We start from the raw sequence: 20,054 nt of genomic DNA on the forward strand, positions 1-20,054 counted from the left end.
GAAAAATGGTGCAAATCTTCAGATTGTACAAAGCACACACAGCCTACCTTTTGAAAAAAAATAGTGGTTGAATTTTCATGGGAGAAGGTTGCTTTGAAGCTGAAGGAAACACCCCACCCATTCAGTTTTATTTTAGGCTTTACAAAACACAGATGTTTCTATGTCTAGCATCATATATTAATGAGGTTATCATCGTCCGGGTGACGGCAGTAATCTAGGTTTCCTGGTGACTTTTGTAATCAAAAAAGATTTCTTAATTATGTTTACAGCATTTTGTGTCTCTATCACTGTGTAAACTCCAATAGAGTATGAACCTCTGATGAAATTATGTCAAGTTTTTATAGCTTGCAAAAAAAACCCCAAACCCTTAACTGAATGAGAAAATGTGGTTACCTTCTGTTCTGATAATTCAATTCAGTCTTAACTAAAAAAAAGTGGGTTTTTTTGTCTCAAGCCTGTGATTACACATTGCAAAGAAAGAAAATTGATCCTTGCCTATGGTATTATTTTCATTAAAAAGTTCCATCCAACCTCTTGTCAGGCACTTAGCCGTCACACAGCGCATGCCATTTGGCAATCTGTCTCCTAGGGTAATCACAGATTTCCTTCCAATGTTCTCCAGCTGTTCCTTCCGCAGAAGCCCCCAAGGTTAAGCGGCCAACGATTTCATTCCGGGACCCCCTATCTGAATCCAAAACCAAGAACTCAATGCTGATCTCTTCGAGGCCTTCACAAGGAATGTCAAAGACAAAAAGTTCATTGAACACCGCATTGGGGGTACACTTCTTGACATGGGTTTTCTTTTTTGAGATCCTTTTCTTGGCATGATAGAGGTTCACTTTGACGTACGGGTCTGCAAAGACAAGTAACATCCAACAAATACATTATAGGGTAGGATCTCATGTGGGTTCTTGGCTTAAAAAACAATCCAAGAAGATAGCTTCTCGGGAGCTGGTAAGCATAGAGGCTAAGAAAAAGCACGGTGAATGTTGCCAGTTCAAATCTCTGCTCTGCCATACCCTCAATAGATCCCCTTAGTAAGCCATTTTCTCTCTGCCTCCCACTTGTAGTAAGAATATTATACCGGCCCAATCTTAAAGTGCTGTTGTAAGGATTGGTGGTGGAAAGTGTGATCAAGTTGGTAGCCAACTTATGGCAACCCCTGGTGGGGTTTTCAAGGCAAGAGACTAACAGAGGTGGTTTGCCATTGCCTGCCTCAGCAACCTTGGTTTTCCTTGGAGGTCTCCCATCTAATTACTAACTGAGGTGACCCTGCTTAGCTTCCGAGATCTGACAAGATCAGGCTTGCCTGGGCTATCCAGATCAGGGTGTTGTAAGGAGGGCATATATGTTATTCTGTGACTGCAGTGCAATTTGAATGTATAGTTCTCCTTGTCTTTCTCTATTCCAGGGGTCCCCTACCTTGTTAGGTGTTTTTGGAATTTGGGGAGAAATGGACAGGGTCCACCATGATCCAATGGCTGCTGTTGGAGGTGTGACCATGACCAGTCACAAAATGGCTATCATAGGAGCACAATCCAATCACAAAACAATAGGAAGTTCAATAAAATGCTTGAGGGTCCAAGCCAAGTATCTTCTGAGAAGTTGCTGTTACCAAATTGGTGCCTTCTTCAAATACAAACATAATACCTCTTGGGCTTTTATGGAGCATCTCATACTTCAGTGAGTTGGCGGAGAGCCCAGATGGGCCCTTTGCTTCTTGGAGGAGAAGCAAGTTGTTTCCAAAGGTCACAGTGTTTGGCATAAGGGCATTCCAGAGCACTTCCTTAGGAGTTACTTGTCTGGTCTTAGGTGGTGGTGGTGGAGAGTGCCCTCAAGTCATCGCTGACTTATGACAACCCCTACTGGGTTTTTCATGGCTGGAGACTAACAGAGGTGGTTTGCCATGGCCTGCCTCTGCAACCCTGGTCTTTGTTGGAGTTCTCCCATACACTTACTAACCAAGGCCGACCCTACTGAGCTTCTGAGTAGAGATGGGCATGAACCAGAAAAAAAAATGAACCATGTGGTTCGTGGTTCATCAAATTTCATGAACCATGAACCACAAACTTTCACAAACCTGCCCCTGGTTTGGGAACCGGTTTATTTGGTTCATGAAAACATCACATCCAGGTCAGAAAATCATTACTTCCAGGTCAGCAGAAGGTCACTTCCAGGCCAGCAGCAGGTCAGTTCTGGGTCAGCAGAAGGTCTGCAGGAAGTCCATCCCCTGTTGCCTAGGAAACTGATTGATTGGCACCAGGCTGTCTGCAGTGACGAACCAAAAAATGAACCAAATGAACCAGCCTAAATTTCATGGCGGTTCATCAGAAATGGGATCTGACGAACCGTGGTTCATGAACCACAAACCTGCCTCGTTCGTGCTTAATTTTGGTTCGTATTTTGGTTCGTGCCCATCTCTACTTCTGAGATTTGATGAGATCAGCTCACCTGGGCTATCCAGGTCAGGGTCTAATCTTAGGTACATACTCTGATTTCTTCTCTAGCTTTTACTCCTGAGGAGCATGAGAATGTGCTCCAAGGTGGCACTGATAAGAAGAAGTTCATACAGCTGGCTGCATAACACAAATGACTGTGCCAGCCTATAATATGGAGGTCTGTGCATGTTACTAGCTCTCCATGAAGTTTCAGCCTCAATTATTGGATGGTCACCACCATCCACGCCAAAGCTAGTTTAGCCCCTTATTAGTCAAAAGGAACCCACATCAAAGGGAGCTAATTTTGCTGCGGCCGATGCAAAATATTATCAGTGTCTTTTCAATGACTATACGTTAGTCTGTAAATAAATCATTAACAGTCTTGTGTTCATTGTATCCTTTTGACATTCTGCTTCCTCATTTTTAATGTCACGTTTTACGTCACTCTTTTGTTATGGCCTTTGGCCAACACAAATTTAAAAAAACAATGCAGAGTGGGAACTTTATGAACACTTGAGTTGCTGTACTATTCTACTAGCCAAGACCCCTGGTATCTTTACTAGGCTGGGCTTCATACACCCTGCCTATTGCAGGCCCTGATGTTGCACACCTAATCAATTATGCTGGAACACCCAGCAGTTCAGCTCCTATTCTGCTCTTTAGTCATGATCAAAGAGCTGGTCATTGAGTGACCATGTGTGGACACATCTAAGCAGGGCTTTTTTTCTGGGAAAAGAGGTGGTGGAACTCAGTAGGTTGCCCTTGGAGAAAATGGTCACATGGGCTGGTGGCCCCGCCCCCTGATCTCCAGACACAGGGGAGTTGAGATTGGCGTGGAGGACAATCTCAACCCCCCTCTGGCGCCGAGGGCAATCTCAACCCCCCTCTGTCTGGAGATCAGGGGGCGGGGCCACCAGCCCATGTGAATCTTTTCAAGAGGTTCCAGAACTCCGTTCCACTGCGTTCCAGCTGAAAAAAAGCCCTGCATCTAAGCAAATCTGAATGCAGTTACAGTCTCTCTACACAAGACCTCTTACCCGAGAACGCTCAAGTGAAGAGAGATGCAAAGTTAACAAGGAAACGTAAGAGTTTAAAAGACAGAGCTGAAGGCTTCCTCACTTCCACCTCTCTACAGAGAGCTGGAGATTGCTCCACGGAGGGTTTGTTTATCTCTTCTTTGCCTCCCAGAGTGCGAGGTGAAATTAACACAGCCTTCACAAACCCTCCAAGGAGTCACCTCCGGCTCTTTGTGGAGAGGTGAAAGTGACGAAGCCTTCTGCTCTCTTTTAAACTCCCATGTTTCCTGGCTAACATTGAGTCTCCCTTCACTTGAGCGTCCTGGTGTAAGACGGCTCGGGTAGAGCGTCTCTTAGTGAAATCGCAACATTTTCTCACATGATTAGATCTCTTTCTTGCAGTGGCTGCTCCCTCTGCCATTCATCTACCATGGTTGTCTCTAATTTTAAAATGAACATGAAAGAAAAAAAGGATTTTTTTTTTTTAGTGGAAACTTACTGCTTATGTGTCTCTGTGCACTTTCCATGCCTGTCCAGCTAATCTGGTAGTGACTTCTTGCAATAATTTCTCGAATATATCCTTCTAACTTCACAGATGCAAAAGGAAGGTAATGCAATCTAGCCAATAGCAGTCACTTTAAAAAACTCATCCTAGTGTTTAGGTGCAAAGAGGAGAAAAACTCCTAGCATTTCAAGGTAAATTCACTTGAATTTTGTGTTTGTGCTGAAGTTCACAGCTTGCCAACCCTTAATCTCTTCTGTGGCTAAAGACGGCTGTAAGGCTTGTGAATGGACAGTGCCAGGAAGTCTATTGGATGAAATCCGAATCTTAGAGCATAAGATTACTACATGACATCACAAGTTTTTGACACAGAGTAAATTGTAAATCGCAGTATGTAATTGTAAAAATGCACTTAAAAGTACCTGATAATCCTGAAACATCAGCTTTGGGTAGGTGTCTGGCTTTTAAAACAACCACAGTGAGAGTATTCGTTGTGGACTGGTAACACAGAGAAATTAGCAACTCTCCACGCCCAGAAGACTTCTGCAGAATAGGAAAGATATGCAACATTTTGAATCAATGATAACATTTGGGGCAATACTGATGCATTTCAATTTACCTTGACTCAGTGATATACTCAGAGCCAAGCTACAAGTGACGATTTACGCTTGCCTGGCAAGTGAACAGACTCACGTGTATTCCTCCCTGTTCACTTGCCATTCACTTGCTCTCCACTTGATCACTACATGATCGAGTGGAGTGCAAGTAGAACACAAGTGAACAGGGAGGAATACATGCAATTGAGTGGAGTGCAAGCGGAGTGCCAGTGAACAGGGAGAAATACATGTGATCAAGTGGAGTGCAAGTGGAGTGCAAGTGAACAGGGAGGAATACATGTGATCGAGTGGAGTGCAAGTGAATAAGGAGGAATACGTGTGATCGAGTGGAGTGTAAGTGGAGTGCAAGTGAACAGGGAGGAATACATGCGATTGAGCAGAGTGCAAGTGGAGTGCAAGTGAACAGGGAGAAATACATGTGATCAAGTGGAGTGCAAGTGGAGTGCAAGTGAACAGGGACGAATACATATGAGTCTGTTCACTTACAGGCAAGTGTAATTCGTCACTTGTAGCTTGACCCTCAGATCCAAATATATCTGGTGTATCAAATTCTATGGCCGTTTGAAAAAACATAGAACTTTGTGACGGGACTATTTAAAACTTTTTAAGATACTGATATTCATACAGCCCTTTCCTAAATGTTCAACACATAAGGCCCTGATCTATAGAAAGTTGCCCATCCTAGTAATAATACTCATTGTTATTAGTAATAATTATAAGAATACCTCTAGTTCATTGAAATCAAGGAGACTAGCTATTTGTGACCAACCTGCTCTATTGGTATCAATGGGATTTGGGCATAACGGTCTTCCCAAGATGTCCAACCTAAGGACATGAGACACAGCAAATCTGGAGTCATTTATAAAAACAAATAATTCAAATTGTTCTCAGCAGCAGGTAAGTAAACTATACAAAGCTGCCTCACATGCAATTGGAGTAAGAAGAGTTACTCCAGTCTAAGCCCATTGATTTCTGGCTGACAGCCAGTAGCTCAACCAAGGCTCAGACAATAGTTTTCTCTCCAACACTGCCATCTGAGATCCTTTTAAGTGAAGATGCCAGATACTGAACTTGGGGACTTCTGTATGAGGAACATGTGGTCTGCTGTGGAGGTACAGCTCCTTCTGTGGTGCCAATCAATTATCCACCCACTTTCTGACAATACATTTCCGGAATGGACAAATCACATAACTAAAATATGAAGAATTTTAACTCTGAGAGAAGGAGTGTGGGAGATACTTGGTGGACCTCATATAAGAGACATCTAGAACTTTTATGGTTCAGAATGGCATGGCTGGTAGGTCCAAGTAACATCTAAAGGTTTAATTGCTCCCCTTGTCCTTACAGAAAATTGTTTAGGAAACAGAAGAGCAAGAAGGCAGGGCATCTTACAAATTGTCATCACCACCTTCCTCACAGAGGCCTATTTTACCTCGTCTTTGTGCATTGATCTTTTGAAGGTGAATTATAACTCCCCAGCTCCCCCAGGCCTTTGAGGAAATCAGAGTTTTTAAATACCAAAGGGGCGGGTTTTGTTTTACTGAATTGGCTTATTGTTTGCTGTTGGCTTGCCATTTGGAATTGGACTGTGATTTCTTTGATTGTTGGGGAAGAAATGATTAAAGATGTAATGAATCAATAATCACGATTTCTGCACGAACACGCACACACACTCTTCAATTTTCTCATTAGATGCAGGTCTGGAGAATATGCTGAAATTTTTATTGGGGGCAGTTGGGACTCTAACAGTGCAATCCTAAGAAGAGTTACTCCAGTCTAAGCCCATTGATTTCAATGAGCTTAGACTGGAGTAACTCTTCTTAGGATTGCACTGTTAGGAGGTAAAGGACAGATGCTCCAGAGCTTGTAATGTGCATCTTTGCATTCTGCTTGATCACTCTAATCTAGCATGACAGTTTTAGCACATTGAAAGTACAAGCAGAGGGTCTTCATTCATATTTTGGACAACAGTTTGCAAACCTCCACCCACTGCCCTATTGTAAGCTGCCAGGGGCTATAGATAGGCGCTGTCATTTGAATTTTTAAAAAATCACTTCCACCTGCACAGATTTGTTATGCATGCACTTCAGACTGTGTTTGGTATACATTTGGGGAATTCCACCCCCCACCCCCCCGAGCACCAATATGTGGCATCAAACCTTTTGCCCTACAGTTTATTGAAACATTGTCACAAATAAACTTGGGAGCATTAGCATGTCAATAGACTGGAGGAAATATCAGGTACAAATCAGATTTTGCAACAACCAATATTGTCACCTCACTGGTCAGAAAGGAAATAGAAACCAAACATAGTCATTTTCAGGTCATGGATAGGGCTTGCTGCGTTAAAAATCATAAATTGCTGCAAATGGGAATATTGTTCGGTACACACTGAAACAATTTGATTTGATGCTTGATCTCGAGAAAGCAATTACCACCAAGTCAATATTGAGGCAGGTCCCTAGGAAGGGCTATTGGTTGTCTGGGCTTTGAAACATCTATTAGAATTGGAATGTTAATAAGAGATGGGCTGCAAGTTAAGCTGAAGTTACTTTCAAGGCTGGTTTTTAACCTGATAACAAAGGCATCTACTAGGAAGTAAGAGCTGTTGGTATCAGCAGGGCTTGCAGCCAAGTCGAGCACACAGGTTCAGTGCCGGAACCATTGAGGTTAATAGGAATGAAACCTAGAAGTCTCTTCTTCCAGAAGTCCTGTTGTGGTTTAATGGACCACTGGAAACTAAATAAGGTTGAAGATTGGAGACGTGGTCAATTACTTGTGGGTTAATTACTTGTGGATCAAAGCCATGGTAGAAATCAATGGAGGTTTGCCACTAACTTTAATGGTGTGTAGATGGTACAGATATGGCTTGGAATTTGATTCATTATGAAGTACTTGAATGTCAGCCAGGTTATCCCCACTGAAGACAATGTAACCATACTAGCCTATTTTCCCAGGTACTTCAGATTAGTTTAAACAAAATACGAGTCCAGCAGTACCACAGAGACCGACAAAACTTCCCCCGGCTTTGACTCACTTTGAGCTTTGACTTGCAAAAGCATATACCCTGGCAAATGTTTAAGGTGCTACTGGACTCAAATTTTGTTCTGCTACAACAGGGTAACACATCTACCAACCTGAAACAGATTGCCTTGAGTGTCTGTTATCTTGTGAAGTTTAAATCACCCGTTTAGAATAACGTTAACCATTAACATTAACCATTGCATTAACCAAGGCAAAATCCAGCATTATTTTTTTGTCTTCAGAAGGGCTGCATCAATTGACACCAACTGTCTAAGTGCCTTCCTTTGAAAATGGTGACTAACAATCTGTGTAGCTATAAGTTGCCAGCTACGCATGAATCTGCTAACTAAAAGAGTGTTGGTTTGCACAGTGTTTCAGGGCAATTTGTGTATCCATGTTCAGTCACCGCAGTGATAAGCAAGAGGTGTTAATGAGCCATTGCACATAAATCACCTTAGATAGCACTTTCCTCTCACTCTAAATCCATTCAAACCAACTGCTTTTCATCTGGAAAATGAGAGTTCATTCATGGATCTGAAAGTCAAATATTGAATCATCCGGTGATGAAAAGTTGGCAGGTATTTTCATGTATAGCTGAAGTAGACCTGGGTGGCATTTATACTGTGATTCCCTGTAGATAACCTCAAGTTCTGTAATCTGAATTTATTGATTTCAATTTAAAGTATCCAGAGGAGTTAGCCGTTTTAGTCTGTAGTAGCAAAATCGAAATGAGTCCAGTAGCACCTTTAAGACTAACTAACTTTATTGTAGCATAAGCTTTCGAGAATCACAGTTCTCTTCATCAGATGCGTGGAGGCAGGGCCAGTGCTACCACTGAGGCAGTGAGGTGGGTGCTGCAGGCGTTGGGGCACCAGAGGGGGCACTGGAGAGGGTGCTGGGGGGGGAGGTGTACGCTACGTAGCTGGTGTGCCTGGCCCACAACTGCTGTAGCCAGCCAGCCAGCCCCACACCACCGCTGCTGCCACCGCCACCGCCACACGCCCCTGGCCAGGCACAGCAACTGCAGGCCAGGCACGTCAGGCTTCCAGGGCAGTGTGCAGAGTGCAGGCAGGCTCCGTGCACCATCCCATCCACCCGCCGGCCAATGGGGCTGGCTTTGCTGTGTGATGACGTCATCACACGGTGATGTCATCATGCAGTCCAAGGGCGTGCACGCGCACTATGTATGTTCGCATGTGGGGGCAGCCGTGGGTGCCAGAAACCCTGGCGCCGCCCCTGCATGGAGGGTAAGAAGAAACTGGTCAGATATATAGGTGGAGAGGGGAGGGGGGAGTAGATGCAATCAGTAGCTTCTGATAATGGGATCAGTTACTTCTGATAATGAGATAACCATTCGTAGTATCTGTTAAATCCAAGCCTGAGTGAATCAAATTTACATATGAATTCCATTTCAGCAGCTTCCCATTGGATTCTGTTTTTGAAAGGTTTTTGTTTCTAGTTCAACAGAAACCTTTCAAAAACAGAATCCAATGGGAAGCTGCTGAACTGGAATTCATATGTAAATTTGACTCAGGCTTGGATTGAATAGGGACTATGAATGGTTATCTCATTATCAGAAGCTACTGATTGCATCTTCTCCCCCCTCTCCTCTCCACCTATATATCTGACCAGTTTCTTCTTACCCTCCATGCATCTGACGAAGAGAACTGTGATTCTCAAAAGCTTATGCTACAGAAAAGTTGGTTAGTCATAAAGGTGCTACTGGACTCTTTTCGAGTTTAAAGTATGGGAAACAAGGTGGTAGAATGCTGAGGTGAATCCTGAACATACAGACTAATAAGTTACTGGCAGGGCCTTTTTTTCAGCTGGAATGTGATGGAACAGACTTCCAGCACCTCTTGAAAATGGTCACATGGCTGGTGGCCCCACCCCTTATCTCCAGACAGAGGAGAGTTTAGATTGCTCTCCACACCTGGTGGAGGCCACCAGCCATGTGACCAGCCTGGCGCGGAGGGCAATCTAAACTCCGCTCTGTCTGGAAATCGGGGGCGGGGCCACCAGCCATGTGACCATTTTTGCCAAGGGTGATTTAAAATTTAAAAAAAACTACCCCCTTGCTCCAGCTGACCCAAAGTGACATAATTGTGCGGTCCTGAGTTCCACCACTGAGTTCCACCACCTCTTTTCCCAGAAAAAAAGCCCTGGTTACTTGCATAGTTTGTGTGTGTGTGTGTAACATGAACGTGACACCCACTTAACGATGGTACAGTACATTCTATCAGCTTGGTATACTGCCTGTGTAAATCTCAGTTCATAGCCAAGCACTGTGAAATAGCTGGTTGTGGTTGCTTGACTATTATGGCTCCAGTTGAGCTTTCAGTTATACATTTGGAGATCCCATTGATATCAATGCACAGCTGAATACCGGATCCTTTCCTCTACTACTGCATAAACCCCATTAAAAATACAGCCTTTTAGATTTAAGCTGGGCCTCATGTTCTTCGCTATGATTGACATCTCATTTTAACCTTAAAATATCCACACTTTGGTCATAAGTTCTAGATTTAGGATTGGATCCATCCAGCTTTTCTGCTGATGAAAAAGACAGGCAAGTTGTTCTTTGGGACAACTTAACGTCCACTCAGAGTGGTTTACAAAGTGTGTTATTATTATCCTCATGAAAAAACCCCTGTGAGGTGGATGGGGTTGAGAGAGTGAGACAGCTGTGACTGACCCAAGGTCATGCAGCTGACTTCAGGTGGAGGAGTGAGGAATCAAACCTGGTTCTCCAAATTCGAGTCCTGCCGCTCTTAACCATAACACCAAACTGGCTCAAGTCCTGCTGAGCACATGCCTTCCAATAGTGCATTCCAAAGGGAGGGTGCCACAATGTGCTTTCTTCCTGGCATGCTTGTGTGCCTGGCAGCAGCCTGTTCTGGCCCCGTTGAGACCAGATCAGGCTTCCACAGGAAGAGAATGCTGCTGGGGGAGGGGCCGTGCCAGGCACCCTGCTGCACTTGTGTACCTGGCAGCCACCGGTTTCAGCCCTATTGGGGCTGGATTGGGCTGTTGCAGGCAGGGAACACCACCAGGGAGTGACTCCCCTCTTATTCCCTCTAGGAGCACACTAGCGTGCCTGCACTCTGGGATAAGAGGTGAGTCGTCTGGAACATGGCTCCCCTTTTATAGGTTTAGAAGAAAGTTTTTTGAGAATGAGATAAACATGCAATTGAAACTTTGCTGTGTGTGAGAGTGTGTGTATGGGGGGGGGGGAGCTCTTTGGACCAGGAAAACTGAGGAGAGAAAAGGGATAGGCACCCATCCCATCTGCATCTGCTCCAGTTCTAATTAGCTTATCCCAAAGCTGTTCTTAAATTTATAAAATGGCACTCAGATGGTGTTACACAGATTGCAGCTGATGGTGGAAGTTTTGTCTCTCGGAAGCTTATACCCTTAAAATCATGTTGGACTTCAAGGTACCACTGGGCTTGAATCTAGGACACATCTAGTTTGGTTCCTAGTTCCACAGGTAAAACATGGCCATTTTAGCCCACAGGCTATTTCTGCCACACAGTGATATGTAATGGCTTTTTGAATGTATAACTATCACATTTGTCTCTTTGCTTCCCCCTGCTGACACCAGCTAAAATGTGTTTGCGTACAGATATGAAATCTTTTTTTCTCAAAGTGGTTTTGATGATTGGAAAAAGAAATGAGTCATACTGATCTGGGCTTTTTGTGGTTCAGGGAGGGGAGAAAAGCTGCATCTCTTAAAGCTATGGCTGTTTAATAGCTACAGAACCTTGCTCAGTTCAGTACGGACAGTAGAATGTAGACACTTCTGTCCCTTTTGGAACAGTCCTCTATGTTGGCCTTGTTGACCATAGACTGACATTCTTATCCTCCAAGAGAACATGGACTGACTTTTGTCTACAATGGTATGCTAGATCTGGCCAAGTGATGGAGGAAGGAAGTGCTTTAAGTCACGTCTGACTGATGGTGACCCCTGGTGAGGTTTTCAAGGCAAGAGACTAACAGTGGTGGTTTGCCGTTGCCTACCTCTGCAGACCTGGCCTCTATTGGAGGTCTCCCATCCAATTACTGACCAAGGCCGATCCTGCTTAGCTTCTGAGATCTAGTGGTATCAGGCTTGCTTGGGCTATTCAGATCAGGGCTATCTGACCAAGTAGGCCAAACCTATTCCACCCAATGTCTCATGAAATGCATATCTTTAAAAAGTTACCAACACACCAAAATCTAGGACACCTTCGCAGTGCATCATAATAGGTTCTACCACCCTGCCCTGCCGATGCCCAGATTTCTTGCAGTTGAATAATTTGCAATGTCTGGTGGCCATTGTTGGCATAAAAATGCCTGCCCAGTCATGCGCCCTAGTCATGTTCTTTAGCGTGTAATGTACTATGATCAATTGATTTTGGATGTCAGCACAACGTATGGCCTTCTGTGCTATTGTGTATGGATGACTGTTGTTGCATCGCACAAGAGACCTGTATGGGTCAATACAGAAGAACAGAGAACCACCTCACAATGGAGTCACCACAAAAAAGTTACCCTCCTTCAACATCTGTTGACAAAATACTGATGGCTAGTTTGACATCATGGCTAGAAGGTTGGACCACTCAGACTTGGAGTCAAATTTTCACTCGTCTCTGAAGATCTCTAGGTGACCATGGATCAACCACTATCTCATAGCCTAATATACCTCACAGAGCACTTGCAAGGACGAAAAAGGATAACCCCTTTGAGTTTCTCGAACAAATAACGGGATATCATTGCAATTAATCAAGATCTTCGGAAAAAGATCTAATGGCAAAACCTGTTAGGGTTCAATGTTGTTCAGGCATGTACCTACTGATAGGGATCTGGTAAGTACCTGAAAGTTTGAACACATGCTTTCTGTGTGGGAAGTCCCAAGTTTGGTTGTTGTGGGTTTTCCGGGCTGTATTGCCGTGGTCTTGGCATTGTAGTTCCTGACGTTTCGCCAGCAGCTGTGGCTGGCATCTTCAGAGGTGTAGCACCAAAAGACAGAGATCTCTCAGTGTCCCAGTCCCAGTCCCACGGGGACACTGAGATATCTCTATCTTTTGGTGCTACACCTCTGAAGATGCCAGCCACAGCTGCTGGCGAAACGTCAAGAACTACAATGCCAAGACCACTGCAATACAGCCCGGAAAACCCACAACAACCATCGTTCTCCGGCCGTGAAAGCCTTCGACAATACATCGAGTCCCATGTTTCTTCCCTGACATTCCTGCTAAAAAGGATCTTCAGTAGCAGGAAAGATTTTTCTCTGCCTGATTCTCCGGAGTGTTTCTGCCATGCAGGGCTGTGCTAGTTGGGCCAATGAATTGACTATCGGGCAGATTGAAAACAATTGAGAATATTCTTGAGAGCAGCTGACTTACATGCAAATGGGGTTGGGTGGGAAGTATGCCTAGATATAGTGCTTGTTCCACAATGAAGCAATTCCCTTTCCCCTGAAGGCCTGTCCAATTAAATCTGGGACAACTACAAAAAATGTCTTTAAGGCCTTTCTGCCTGGATTGGCACAGATGAAAAAGTTATACAGGCAGTACCTTCTTGAAATTATATAGCTTAAGTCTACAGGACTTATAAAATAACAGTATGCTTATACACTGCTCTGGACAGGTAAGTACCCCAATGAACAAAGTCAGGGTTATCTTTATTGTCACAATACAGCTTGGAAGCTGGGGCTGAGAGGAGTGGTTGACCCCAGGCCACCTGCTAAGCTCATGGCAGTAGTGGAATTTGAACCAGCAGAGTGCTGATGCACAGTCCTACCACTTAATCACTATGCTACAGTAGCTGTCTGTAATAATAATCGCTATGCCACAGTAGCTGTATGTAATAATTTGTCCCTCCTGGACAAATTAGTGCCTCAATCAGAGCGGTGAACAAAGCCAGGGTTATCTTTATCCCCACAATAAAGCTGGGGAGCTGGAGCTGAGAGGTGTGGCTTACTCAAGGCCATCTGCTAAGCTCATGGCTGTAGTGGGATTTGAACCAGCAGAGTGCTGATTCACAGCCCTACCAATTAACCACTGTGCTATAGCAGTTAAATAATATGTTCAAAAAGAGTTTGAACCATCCCTTCAATGCTGGGCCAGCAAAACACACATAAATAAGATTTGAGATCAATTACCCTAACATTCTTTTTGATGATTTCCTTGTTCATCAGCATTCTTCCTTCCGATAGTTCGATCCCTGAGAGAGGAAAGAGGACTTCTCCAATGATGTCATCTCTGGAAAATCTGTCGAAACTCAGTATCATAAAGTGAAGGCTTAGATCTTGAACCTGGGTGTAAGGGATCCCATAAAATGTAAAGGTTTCATCAAAGGCGGGATCTAAGGTTTTCCTCAGCACACGCGTTTTCACCTTGTGTTTCTTCTCAGGGAGTATTGTCATTTTGATGTATGGATCAGATGTCATTGACTGCTCATCCATGGCTGGCAAGCCACGTGCTTCTTTGATGTTCACCATGAATGCTTTCTTCTCAAAATTGTATTCAATGGAAAAGAATAGAGTCCCTAGTTTATCTTGTTTCTCCTCAGAAGATATTGAAGACGTGGACTTCAGGCTTTCAGGGGATATTGTATCTTTTTCCCTTTCTGGAAAGAGCTTTGGAGTAAAGTTCTCCAGATCAGAGGAACTTGGTATTTTAGGGATTGTTTTGGGGAAGTTTCCATTCAGATCTTGTTTCTCCAGGTCGAGATGGAGAGAGCTCTTTGGCATCACAGGCTTGTTTTTGGCTTCGTTTTTGTCATCTGCACCAAACTTCTTTTTGCTATTGAGGTTCTCAGGATAAATATCGACACCCTTCAGTACATGGACAAATTTGTAAGGAGGGGTCTTATTGGTTTTGGAAGATTTGCGTTGGCAGCAGATCCAAGCAAAGAGAGAGACGGTGAACACCAGCCCAAAGGCACTGAAGATTCCAACAACTGTTGGAATTTCATCTGCAAGTCAAAGCAAATGGCAACAAAGGTATGAATGCTGGATTTCAGAAATCAAAGTCAAAGTAAACGAACAAGAAATGAGTAAAAGTGAACTAGAACTGCCCAAAACTCTATCCAACCACATGCACATACATTTTGTGTCCCCTGCAGGTATGAAAATGGAAAAAAAAAAGAATTGAAAACTCTGGCTATAAATATTTATTGTGGCATAATTGTGGCATTTCTCAGCAACTTCTCTACTGCTGTAAATAAAATGTATCAATTCACTTGGCATAAATATCTCAAGCTCACCCTTCCAGCCTTCACACTCATCTTTGTAGTCTACAGATAAAAGAGAATTTGAAATGTGTATTGTTCGCATATATGTCATCTACTTTTATATCCATCAACAGATTTCTCTTTATCTTCAATGAACTAAACATCATTGAACCCTGGGAGGGGCTATGCCATGACATGAGAGTGCGAACTTTAATGGGAAACAACAGTGCCTTAGGAAATGCTTACTACTTTCATGGTACCAGCTGTTCAAGCAAAATTAAATATAGCAGTCATTTTTCCCCCTGCACATTTAGTTGATTATTTCTGGACTTTTTTTAAAAAAATACATCAATTGTGTACCATTAATACACAATTCTTTAAATTGTATATCAATTCTTTAAATACAGAATCTACCTAACTATGGGAGCTCAGATGAATTTTTAAAAAGCTATCTGGGGTTGTAGGTATGTAAGACTGCAATTCTAGGCACTCTTTCCTGCAATTAAGTCCCAACGAAGTTGGCAAGACGTAGACCTGAGTAAAGCAGCATGCACAGGATTGGGCCAAACAGCCTAACATTTCAATGTAACAACATTTCGCTCGGTAGCACCCAAATCTGTTTGCTGTGACCTTCTTTCCATCGCTCATACAGCCCACATCTCGACCAGCATAAAGGAAAGAACAGCATGGAGTCTGCGACGACATCTGGCATGTGGCTTGAAGAGGGGCACTGAGGAGGTCATTAGCATTTCATGAGTAAGCAGCGCAGGGCCAAATGAGCACCACTAATTGGAAATCCAATTCTGTCCATAAGTAACATTTCTAAGTGAGTCGGAGCACAGCACGCTGGTCGGAGCAATCAAGACTAAGTCTACATCCTCTGAGCAAAACGGGCGGGGGGACAGGTTGGCGGGGGGAGAGACACACTCATGAAATATTAATGTGACGGCACGGCTTGCGCAGGAAGGTAATCGTGTCTTTTATATAACAGCGCCGGTATTCTAACAAATGATTACCGTCCTCTTTCTGGGTAAGAAACAGAGATAGGGGGAGAGAGAGAGAGAGAGAAAGTCTCTCTTGGAAAGGATGAGCAGTGGCTGGAAGAGATACAGACCGATTCTCTCAGACTCATCAACTGCTCTGTTCTCTCCCGGTTGGCCAAGAGAAGGGAAATTCATTTTACGGATAAATTGCACACCCAGAAACTGGACGAAAACCCAGAGACCTTAACACTGAATTACTTTGAGTTTAATCCAAGGGGGGAAATCAGAAAGCAGTTGAAAGGTTCAACTCTGTGTCATTTCACCCTCTCACTAGCTACGGGCCAAGCTACACATGACGAAAGACACTTGCCTGGCAAGTGGATTGAGTGGAGGGCAAGTGAACAGGGAGAAATACACTTGCCATTCAAGTGTCATTTGTCACTTGTAGCTTGGCCCTACGTTGCTACTTTTATAGTAATCTTTCTCTGACACAGAACTGACTTCTTTGCAGTTCCTCTGTGCTTTTGAGTTGGAAGAGTCTGTCTGTCTGTCTGTCTGTCTGTCTGTCTGTCTGTCCACACCCTCACACAACCACCACACACAATATGGGTGTGTTGTGGTGTCCAGAATCATCTTAATGGCTGGAATCTGTGTGGTCAGTGAGCCATTACAACCGGCTCGGTTTCTGTGGGTCTCTCTCTTTATGTGTGTATTTTGTCAGGCATAACGTGGCTGTGACTTGAGACAAAACCTGTCGGCAGTGAGGTAATGGCAGTTGCGTAAGATGCCTCGGGAAAGAGGCCAGGTTGGATCATTAACTTGGCTGAACAGATTTTTAATGGTCAATTGACACATTTGCAAAGACTCTGTTGAAGCCGGCATGCAGACGGGGTGTCTTCAGCAGCAGGCATGACGCTGCACATTACAGTTGCCGCTGCTGATGGGAAGAATGCAGCAGTTAGATATTAATTACCCTCATAAAGCCTTTTATCAGGTGAGCAAGCTGTCGCAAATGAAATTAGAAACATCCGAGAGGGGTGGAACAAGAAGAACTTGGAACAAAATGTGCTGTGAAATATCTGTGAGCGGATCTGCCTCCGTGGCTGTTTTCATAAGGCAAATCGATTGTCTAGATAGTATAGCAGAGACACAGAATTACACTAGACTTTGGCTCTTTCTGAAAAAAGAGCAAGGCAGAAGCGTCAGTTTAGAAGGGTACTATCTGGAGTCCCCCCCCCCACTCAGACTCATGGGCCAGCAGCATTTCAACGGCTATCAGCTTCACCCCATACCGCTAATAAAAGGCAGTGGATCCTCCTTGTCTTTGATGGGACCCCAAACAGCTGAAAGAACCTACTCTGACTTCAAAGAAGCTGTGTGGTGCCCCAGATAGCGATCTCATCATAATAATCCCAATGAAAGTGGGTACCGACCCACCCTGTGATGAGCTGGAAAAGAACAGCACTACATGCACGCATTTATATATTACTCTCCAACTCTAAAAAGACGACGGATCCATCTGAAGTTTAAAGAGATTGGAGATACTGATACTGAAAACTTTTGAAATTGCTTGACTTGGATGCCAAGATCTGGCCAATGCAATTGAGACCCAGTTAGTACTCTTTAGGTTTTTTGCAGGTATATGATACTAAGTTAAAAATCATTGGGGAATACTTTACATGCATGCCATTAGTAACATGGTTGATGACAGGCGAGAGGGTGACAGATAAGACGGATAGGTAGAGAGACATACCATAGATAGAGGAGTGGGTGGGTGAATGACTAATCTGTTTGAGTATACAGCTATCTACTTCTCTCGTGAAGAAATCAATCATGACAAATATTCAGAGAGTATTTCGAATATGAGTTTGGGATGACTCATCCAACCCTTTCGCACAGCTTCCAGAAACTGAAATCACAGCAAATAACATTTCTCTCCTGACTCCCAGATATAATCCTTATGTTTTGCTTCTTTTCTCTGTGAGTATCTAGAGAGAGGGAGGGACACATCTCTAAACTGTAAAACTATATTTTTTAAAAAAACCTTCTGTAAAATCCATGCACGGCATGAAAAATGCTTGAAAGGGGCTGCTAGTCGGATTAGAGAATCTGCGTACCCCAAGCTTCCAGTGCTGGCTTCTCCAAGGATCGGAGTGCAGATATGCCTTTCCCCAGCACCTGAGTGACATTTAACTAAGCCTTCGACATTAAGGTTGTAAAGAGATGCTTACCAAATTCTTCTCTGCTGGCTGTGATCGGAGCCATGTTGGTTGCTTCGTGCACTCTCCGAGGTGCTGAAAACCCTCGTCCTTATCCCCCAGCCACTCAGGGAGACAGAGAGAGAAAACCCAGCCAAGGGAGCCTTGTTTTCCAACGTGATGAAAACACAAGCTTGAAAGATCGGGAAGGTTTTAGAAAGAGGAGGAGGTTGAGCGGAATGGGGAGGGGGAGTGAGTGGAAGGAGGGTGTAGTTTACTCCTTCCCTTCTGCACAGTGATTCGTGAGCCCTTGTCCTGTGGTTTGGATCTTCTGACTAACAGAGCTCTGAGACTGAAGACGTGGTTGAAACCCAAATTGACGCAATCCTGACGCTACAGGACTGAAATCAGTACCTCCCCCCCTCCTCTCCCCCCTCCTGGGAATTCAGCACACATCCATCAATTATTTTAACAGCTCTGCTGCAAGAGATTAGCTCGCATTCTCAGTTGGACGCAGATAACAATGCTAATTTCTGGGGCCAAATTTTCCAGTGTTTTATAAAACACAGTTTGGCATGCACTTATTATTGTCAGATCCATATTTTCTGTAACTATGCACGGAGGAAAGAGGATGGAAGTCCTCAGGGCAAAAGAGAGTTCCATTCCCTTTTTTTTTTCTGCAGAGATGAAACACTTGTTTTTGGATTCAGTTGCTAAACTGGTTGGATCCCCATTGGACATATATGGAAGGGAAATAGCTGTATTTCTGGGAACTTCTGAAGTACTGGAATATCTGCATTTCTGTTTTTCAGACAGAGTATGTCCGGATTGTACAAGAGCTCTCTCTCTCTCTCTCTTCCTCTGCCTCCTACATCTTTAATTTCACAATATAATTCATTCAGTAAAAAAATATAAAATATTCAAAATTCTCCAGCATGGTTATGTGCATATACAGATATGTGCACTTGTGCACACACACAACTAAGCATCTTGGATGTTTTTTGCCTTCCCCTGGGCATAAAGCAGGGGTCATTGAGGGAGGCGGGAAGGGATAGCTGGGAATGTCCTGTGCTGTACAGGGGGCTGGACTAGATGACCCTTGGAACCTTTCCAGCTCTTTGTTTGGAAGACATGAGAAATTGTATTTCTCCTTGTTAGTTCCAACCTAATGAGACAGTCAGGATGGTTAAGATGTCGGGCTAGGATATGGGAGACACAGGTTCAAGTCTCGATTTGGCCATGAAGCTTGCTGGCTGAACTTGGGCCAGGCAAACCTACTTCAGTAGTTACAATGTAAGGTTAAAGTGGAAGAGGTCAGAACAATGTCCTCTAAGCTTCTTGAAGGAAGGGTGGGGCAAGCATGTACGGAATGAAGAAATAATAGCATCCGTGTCACTCTTACCTATCGCTTTAACTTGAAAACGTATCCGGCTTAGTGGATCCCTTCCATTTCTTTTTTTAAAAGTTACGTCACACCATTCTGCCTTTGATCTGGAAGCAATGCTGATTCTGTGAACTGTGCTTTCGGCCCTTGTTTGTGGGATGCTGTGTTGGCCATTTCCACACATGTTGAATAATGCACTTTCAATGCACTTTCACAATCCTTTAGAAGTGGATTTTTTGTTCCACACATGGAAAATCAGTTATAAATGTTCACTAAAGCGTACTGAAAGTGGATTATCCAACGTGTGTGGAAGCAGCCGTTGTTTGCTTGCCTTATTGGTGCTAATTGATGCAATTGCACTTTAACATAAATGTGCAGTATTGAATATATTGATGTTTACAATAGCACTTAGCAGCAGCACTTTATGTATGCCTGAATATAGGGTCCTTTAAATAGAGCACCTATATGAATGATTGCTCCAGCTGTGGTCTGAGAGTCACATAACTTGGCTTGCCTTCATTGTCTATGTAATAAATACATAAATATTTACTAAATCACTGTTTTGATAAGGTTCACTTTGTACAAATTGTTGTTACTAAGTTTACGCGGGTATCTTTGTTTGCTTTTGTGGATTCTGTGAACTGAGGCAGATCTTGAGAGGGAGGGCAGGAAGG

At 43.7% G+C, this 20,054-nt stretch overlaps 1 protein-coding gene across 1 annotated transcript; it reads right to left on the reverse strand.

The window, feature by feature from the left end:
* Positions 1-545: 545 nt before the first annotated feature.
* SYT4 (synaptotagmin 4) lies at positions 546-18,063 on the reverse strand. Its single transcript, XM_054987263.1, has 4 exons — positions 18,032-18,063; positions 13,743-14,505; positions 4,379-4,499; positions 546-853 (listed from the first exon to the last, which is right to left on the reverse strand). Exons 1-4 carry the CDS (start codon positions 18,061-18,063, stop codon positions 546-548), a joined length of 1,224 nt encoding a protein of 407 aa, XP_054843238.1.
* Between the last annotated feature and the right edge of the window lie 1,991 nt (positions 18,064-20,054).

Source organism: Eublepharis macularius, chromosome 8 (assembly GCF_028583425.1).
Source record: "Eublepharis macularius isolate TG4126 chromosome 8, MPM_Emac_v1.0, whole genome shotgun sequence".
In the NCBI taxonomy this organism is placed as follows: Eukaryota; Metazoa; Chordata; class Lepidosauria; order Squamata; family Eublepharidae; genus Eublepharis; species Eublepharis macularius.

Coding starts and splice junctions, on each gene's coding strand:
- SYT4 (XM_054987263.1), bottom strand. CDS start 18,063: ATGGCTCCGATCACAGCCAGCAGAGAAGAATT. Junction 14,506..18,031: donor ACAGCCAGCAGAGAAGAATT/TGGTAAGCATCT, acceptor GCTGGTGTTCAC/CGTCTCTCTCTTTGCTTGGA. Junction 854..4,378: donor TGATGTTTCAGGATTATCAG/GTACTTTTAAGT, acceptor TTGTCTTTGCAG/ACCCGTACGTCAAAGTGAAC.